Source organism: Triticum aestivum, chromosome 3D (genome assembly GCF_018294505.1).
Source record: "Triticum aestivum cultivar Chinese Spring chromosome 3D, IWGSC CS RefSeq v2.1, whole genome shotgun sequence".
In the NCBI taxonomy this organism is placed as follows: Eukaryota; Viridiplantae; Streptophyta; class Magnoliopsida; order Poales; family Poaceae; genus Triticum; species Triticum aestivum.
In genome coordinates this window covers 536,995,633-537,002,948 of record NC_057802.1, presented here as the reverse complement: position 1 = coordinate 537,002,948, position 7,316 = coordinate 536,995,633, and the positions used below count along the sequence as shown (strand labels likewise).

The following is a 7,316-nucleotide window of genomic DNA, read 5'->3' as shown; positions in this document are numbered from 1 at the left end:
TGCAGCTCCATGGTGCTGGTTCATAGGGGAACATGCACGCAGACTTTCCGAATGTCATCGATAAGGTCATGCCGGCTCCAGTTGAGGAGCGGCTCGTTCTGACGGGGGTAGTTGTCATTCGGTGGTCTAGGGACCGACCTAGATGTGGATTTTTAGTATGTTCGAGGTGCTTTGTACTTCTAATGAACTAATAGATCTGAATCTTTTCTGAAAAAAAGGGTGATTCACATTGAAGTATGACATCAAACATTGATATAGAACAATCTTGATTCTAGAGGATGAGAATCATTCTGGGCTAGAGTTGGAGCTCGTCTAATATGATCAGTGGGCAAGGCGATAAATATTAGGAATGCATTTTTGTTGTTGTTGTTGCTATATATCTGAGGTATTTTTCTATTTATTGCACGCACAATTCACTAGTATTCCTTGATGGATGGATGCTACCTTGCCTTCTTCGAACGTCGCTTCTGTTGTGCAGAGCTACACACTAGAGTATATTCCGCAAAAGAACGCACAGAATGATTGATAACAGAGAGACTGGAAGCGACGACCGCATTCCTGGGGAGTTTCCCGGTCGATCGACGCCGCCACTCCGGCGTCTCATCTCACCGTGCAGTGCACCGCCTCAGGCAGCCGTGCATGCACGGATCGTCAGGCTTCAGAACACACCCCGATAGGGCTCGGCCTCCAAGAAAAGCCGTGAGCAACTCAGGCCCATAATACAGGCCTCATCGGGAAAGGCCGTCTCGCTGGAGGCCCATGCAACAAAGAGGCTGGCTCGGGGCCGGGGGGCACGCAGCGCAGCGTCCGCGCTCCGCAGCCGCGCGCGAGAGGCGACTCCTTTAGTACCACCTCGCCTAGCGAAGAGGGGACGGGAGGCCGAGAGGCTACAAATAGAGGGGAGGGCACGGCTAACAACTCATACCTTTCTCGGCCTTTTGGCTAAGATCAAGTGTAGTATCTGTTCTTATCAGTTTAATATCTGATATGTGGGCAATGTGCCCACAACGATATTAAATTTATTTTTTATGGGGAGGGCTCACCACAGTGGCTTGCCACTGGGGCCCTCAGGTGTTGCCCAGTGCGTTGCACTATTGCCTGGGCAGGCGCACCCCAACCAAATTTTAAAATTAAAATTTGACCCCCTGGAGATAAGCAAATTAGTCCTCAGCATCTGCTGTTTACAATCGCTGAGGGCTTACAGGTGGCCCTTCTCGCAGACGGGCTTAGGCAGTCTTCTGAATTGGAAATAGAAATCGAAAGTGGAGTTGGTTTGATCCTGTAACGTACGCAAAGGGAAGCCGGATGAACATATGTATAAGGTTCAGATTTGGCAGGCAAGCTTGCTCTTCTGCTTATAATCACAAAGTCCTTCCTGTCAATCCCAGCCACCCGGAGACAGATGAGAGGAAGAGAGTTTTTCACAGGCAAGACAGAATGAACATATCAAAACATATCCAGGCTGTTGTAGGGGAAGTACTAGCAATTAGTAAGAGAAATTATATCTACTTGAAATGCATTAATCTGTTGGTACATATATTTGCAAATGTTAGTAAGGATAATGCGCATTCTTCTGTCTGGCAAGCCTGCTCTATAACATAACTACAGGTTCTCGTGTTATACGATCGACGAAAAATGTTAGTGCCTGTCAGTACATCGTCCTGGATCCAGTGTCATGGTGCACAAGGAATGGCCACCATGGCATTGGTCATGAACCATATGAATGATGCCGGTTTCGCCATCGATATGAGAATATGTACACAATTCACCAAATCCTCACCACCAGTTTGGGACTTTTCATCTCCTACTCCTGTGAATCGCAAGATTAACTGCAGGGATTTTTCTTGTCGGTCTGGATGTTGGAGGAAACACAGCCACCAATTACTTCTCCACAATATCCCCACCAAAAAATTGCTGCAAACAGGACCGACATGACAAGCTAGAAATCACTAGCCCATGATAAAAGTGTTCTCCACAGTCCACACCATAGTCAGTTTGTTCCCCACCATATAAATTTCTTACATCCTGATTCACTTCCTGGAAACCTAGTGTGCTACCACTACTAACAAGTCATTGAGATAAGCAGGTCAACAGTTGATCCCAGCCACCCAGAGAATTTCTCACAGGAAACACAGAATGAACATATCAAAAACAGCCACTTGAAATGAGTGGTCAGCTATCTCAAAAACAATCAACAGCCAAAAAAGATACCTTGGCTGTTAAAGGGCTCAAGAAGTATCATTTAGTAAGAGAAATTATATCTACTTGAATATATTGCAACATCCAGTCTGTTGGTACACATGTTTGTAAGTGTGTTTCTAGTGCACATGCTTCTGCCAGTACATCTTCCTGGATCCAGCACATGCTTCTAGGGCAAGCCAGCTCTGTAACATAACTACACGTTCTCACTATATCATGACCTCAAGGGGGGGTAACGGTTACGGTGTTGTAAGATAAACGAAAAGGGGCAAAAATGTTAGTGTCTGTCAGTACATCTTCCTGGATCCAGTGTCATGGTGCACAAGGTATGACCGCCATGGCTTCGTCATGAACCATATGAATGATGCCGGGTTCGCCACCGATATGATGATATGTACACGATTCACCAAATCCTCACCACCAGTCTGGAACTTTTAGTCTCCTACTCCTGTGAATCGCAAGGTTAACTGCGGGGATCTTGTGCCTCACCTGCCGCCATATCAAGTTCACAGCATCGTCCTTCCTGGGGGGATACTGGAACTCGTAGTGACTAGAGACGTTTTTCAGCTTTGACCACATCTCAACCCACTTCTCTTTAGGCATTTGTCTGAGCTGGTTGAGCAAGTAATCAGGCTCTAGAGCCTCTTCAACTGAGAAGAAGAGTGAGAACTCGCTGTAATCAATCTCATCCTCAAAAGGGAGCTCGATCCTGCTGCTGATAATCACAGGAATGCAATGACTGACAATGGCATCAAACAGCCGGCATGACGAAGGAGTATCCCCGGCAGGATGGAGGCAAAACTTTGATGATCGCATGCCATCTGTAGACTGCAAGGAGTAAACATTTTATAAAATATCAGTTCTCGTATCAAGAAGCCTCAACAGAGAAGAGAATCACATCAACATATCGAAACCATAAACAAAAGCCACTACACACTTAGAAGGAACTAGTATGGTGAGGGGCAAGTCCATTTAATTCCATGTCACTAAAAAAAGAAGGGTATGAATGACAGAGAATGCTTACGATTTTAATGCCGTCACCTGTGGCAAGACTATTTTCAAAGCGCACACCATCTTTGCCCTTTAATAACTTCGCGAGTTTTCCACGGATTTTCCCTTCCTGGGGAAAAAAACACCCTTAGGATCCCATACTCTCAAGACAATCCCACTACAGTAAATGCTAGGCTGAGACATAAATCAATTCCATACATCTTTCCTGACTGTACGCCCCCGAAAGAAAAGCAGTGTAGGGCGAGCCTCAAATGGATCAGATTCATCGTCGTTAAGGAAGGAATCTACAACATGGACATATGGTGCTACAACATCTTTCCTCAAGGAAGCCAGTTCCTTTGTGTATCTCCCAAAGTCTGAAACTATAAGAACAGATGCATTCACCATATCTCGCAGAAATCTAAAAGCATTTGGGTGATGCATTGGAATCACATGGTCACGTCCCGCAGATCGTTGCCAATATTTAGACTTCCATAGAATGTCCATAAGTTCCACCTACAAGAACAAGATAGAAACAAGTTCAAAAGGCAATTTAATTTAGTTATTATACTTGATGAAATATTAACTTAGGATTACACATAATGAGGACAGAATTACACATTTACAGGGGAGCATACTGATAGAGTTATAGACAGCTTTTTGTGTGATTTTTATTCTCACCCAAGCCTTGCAGGATTTTTCACAGTTAAGAAAAACATTTTTTTGTGGCTAAGCAAACTTTATAGGTTGACAAAACAAAATAACAATCAAGTGACATGCGATGCAAGCAAAATAATGTTCTTTGATTGGTTTCACTATATAACAGGTCTTTGATTGGGAGCGTATTTACTTAGGATCACACATAATGGGCTGTGCAGTGCACAATTCTGAGAGATACTGAACACAGAAACATGTGAATCCAGCCTCATTGTCATCGTCATGGAGCACTTAGTTACTCTGTTATCATCCTAATACATGTTTACAAAACCAATGTTGCCTATTGCCGGCTATAAATTTGCAGTGGCTGGTAAGCACGATGAAAGATGCACAGACGTTATGCGCACCAAGTCTGCTTGTGGCCATACTACCCACAACAAGTAACATCGGTTAGCCCTCAAAATGTATAGGGAGCATCACACACCATATCCAATCAAGAATTTCTTACAAGATCAAACCATACAAACATGTACTGTCAAGTGTAGTAGACAGTAGGTTACCTCAGCATTGCATTCCGCAATTTTGATTCAGTTCCACAAAGAACATCCATGGTGATTTCAGAGCCTACTAACCTGCCACTACAACTCATACATAAACCAGCCAGATAGCTTATAGGGAAAAACCCATATCACTACACCTCACAAATTATACTTGCTAGTTCCCAGACATTCTTTTCTTTCAAGGCAAGCCACATTGTAAGTAAAGGAGATAGCGGCCTGTCATGTCTGCCATAATTTGGGGGAGACCACTGCTGCTAAATAGTGTGGTCGACAGCGATGGAACACCAGCCATGAGAGCAAAGTTCAAAGCCTGGGTGTTTTTATCTTTGATGAGCTTATACAGTGTTCAATGGATTATTAATCTCTTGTGATCTTTCGTCCGTTTAGTGTGTTTTGCAGCAGCACAGTTTCCACCGGGTAATTTGGCTGTTCGTGGATGGCCCTACGCAAACGATTTTCCACAGCACAGAACGCAATTCAGAGCAGAGACGTCTCAATCGGAGCCGAGACGATCCATTCTAGGCCACAGGACAGAGCTACCAGCAAAAGCAGCGAGATAAGGGAGCGTGGAGGACAGGAGGAGCGGCTGCTACCTGAAGGAGGCGGTCGGCCTCGGTGTCGGGGTCGGTCATGTTGCGGCCGTGCACGTTGAAGCTGAGCGAGGAAAAGAAGGGCACGAAGAAGGCCTCGGCGGCGTCCGGATCCCGCACCCGGACGGCCTCCGCCGCTCCTCCTGGCTGCTGCTGCTGAAGGGACGCCATCATCCAGTACTCCACGCTGTGCTGCCGCCTGATCCCGCCCGCGGAGGGCGGCCACGCGGGGAACGCGGTGGAGTTCCCCCCCTCGGCGCCGCCGCCGTTCCTGGACGAGGCCATCATGGCGACGTGGAAGCGCGGGGGGAGGTCGTACATGAAGACGCGGAGCGGCGGGGCGGGCGGGCAGCGGGCGGCGAAGGGGCGGAGGTTGAGGAGGATGCTGCTGGGGGAGGCGGCGCGGGCCGGGGAGGCGAGGTAGATGACGGTGGAGGAGAGCGCGAAGGCGAGGAGCAGCAGCCCGAAGACGGCGGCCACCGTGCGGATGCCCGGCGCGGTGGCCATGGCCGTGCCGTGCCGCCCGCCGGCGCCCCCGGTGGATTTGGTGTGGTGGGGGTACGGGGCCGGGTAACAACTAACCAGCCCGGCCGCGTCGGGGCGGTGTAATAGGCACGATGGCTCTCTGGCTTTTTGCTCGTGGTTGGTTATGGGGGCAGCTCCGGTCTCCGTAGTGGGGAATATGGTTGGGCTTCAAGGGGTTTTAAATTTTACTGGTTTTACCTTCTTGAGCATTGACTTGAATATGTTTATTTTGCGTATGATGTAGACACAACATGTGCCCATGAGTTATCACACCACAAATTTTCAAAGTGGAAGCATAGCTTGAGAAACAAAACAAAAGGAAAGACAAAACTAGTGTTCATAGTCATGATTCGCAAAATTAGTTGTCACCGCTGAATGACCGATAAATCCTACATGTAAGTTGTGTTTCAAATTTGGGTAGACATGTGTTGTTTCTTATGTTTTCGTAGTTTTTTAGACTGATTTTTTTAGGCTATCAGCAGCCCGAGTCCCGATGCACTTTCTAGAATATACAAGAGGGTGATTTTAGCTCTGTCGACTTAGAAATAACTATTTCTCAAATCAATTACTTATAGCTATAAGATCTTGATTGTGTCCTCACTTTTATATTTACATTTGTCTTAAAGCCTGGTAGGAGTACCTTAGACAGTGACTTAGTAAATGGTTTTATATTTTAGATTTGCTAATTCTCATAGATGATAGTTAACAGAGTCTCATCTAACTTCTATACTATTAACCATACAAAAGAATGAAGGAAAAAAAATTCGGCTCCGGAGTGGGGAATATGGCCGAGCTTCAATGGTTTTTTATTTACTTGTTTTAACTTTTTGAGAATTGACTTGAATATGTTTTATTTGTGTATGATGTAGACACAACATGCCGTTACCACACCTCAAAGTACATTTTTCAGTTTAAAGCATAAGTTGATAAGCAAAAATGCGGTAGATACTCATGACTAGGAAAACATAAAACACAACCGAATTTGTTATTGCTGAACATCGATTAATCCTTCTTGTAAGTCGCCCTTCAAATTTGGGTTTGAGCCCGCGAAATGGTAGACACCTCTCTCGTCTAATCGAGTTGAGTTCACGACCGCACTATCAAACTCGCATTGCCTAATCGAGCTGAGTTCACGAGTACACTATTATATCAAACTCCCATTGCGCCGTGGCGCGCCAGTGATTCCTTGTGACAAGTTTGGCTCCCCGAGGCTTGCTATAGTTTTTCTTCTTTGTGGGGTGCTGCTTAATAGATACGAGATTTTTCTTTTAATTTTTTTGAACTATTCATAATCAATCATATCAGTATAGAGAATATCGGAGGTAATACAAATTACAACAATGTCGATATATAGATCACCTAGCGACGACTACAAGCACAGGAGCGAGTCAAAGGCACGTCACATCACCAGAGTCAAACAAACGTTGTCGTGGCATATAGTCGAGAAGCCGTCTTGCTAAGACCCCATACGAACAGCGCATCAGAGCAGGACCCGTCGCCGATGAAGAGAGTCATAGATCCAAAGTATCAGACTTGTAAACACGCAAATGAAGACTGCTGACTGGACCAAATAGATCCCATCCACCGACCATCGCGGACCGATTCGCGCGATATCCGACGATGACATGACATACCTCCACACGGGCTCCCATTCTCGCCTTGGCTTCCATGAAAACCACACCACGGAGCAGCTGCGCATGTGCACGCGTACTAAGTTCACCTTCAAGTGCGCTTATCGTGAGCGTGGAAATGATGGCAGTGTTCAGTTGGGCGGTCATGTGACCATTAGTTGATC

The 7,316-nt window shown here is 46.0% G+C and overlaps 1 protein-coding gene and 1 non-coding gene across 2 annotated transcripts; one reads left to right on the top strand and one right to left on the bottom strand.

Moving 5' to 3' along the window:
- The first annotated feature begins 921 nt into the window (after positions 1-921).
- On the top strand, positions 922-1,117 carry LOC123081102 (U2 spliceosomal RNA). The gene has a single exon (XR_006438626.1). It is a non-coding gene; the product is annotated as a U2 spliceosomal RNA (small nuclear RNA).
- A 1,129-nt stretch (positions 1,118-2,246) lies between these two features.
- On the bottom strand, positions 2,247-5,609 carry LOC123080308 (probable arabinosyltransferase ARAD1). Its single transcript, XM_044503218.1, has 4 exons — positions 5,000-5,609; positions 3,409-3,705; positions 3,224-3,319; positions 2,247-3,027 (listed from the first exon to the last, which is right to left on the bottom strand). The coding sequence occupies exons 1-4, from the start codon at positions 5,501-5,503 to the stop codon at positions 2,614-2,616; spliced, it is 1,311 nt and encodes a 436-aa protein (XP_044359153.1). The 5' UTR covers positions 5,504-5,609; the 3' UTR covers positions 2,247-2,613.
- Positions 5,610-7,316: the final 1,707 nt, after the last annotated feature.

Bases quoted from the DNA above. Each gene is read 5' to 3' on its own strand.
- LOC123080308 (XM_044503218.1), bottom strand. From the start codon at position 5,503: ATGGCCACCGCGCCGGGCATCCGCACGGTGGCCGCCGTCTTCGGGCTG. The intron at 3,320-3,408 runs GTATGGAATTGA...TTTTTTCCCCAG, and splicing joins GGCGTACAGTCAGGAAAGAT to GAAGGGAAAATCCGTGGAAA. The intron at 3,028-3,223 runs GTAAGCATTCTC...TACTCCTTGCAG, and splicing joins CAGGTGACGGCATTAAAATC to TCTACAGATGGCATGCGATC.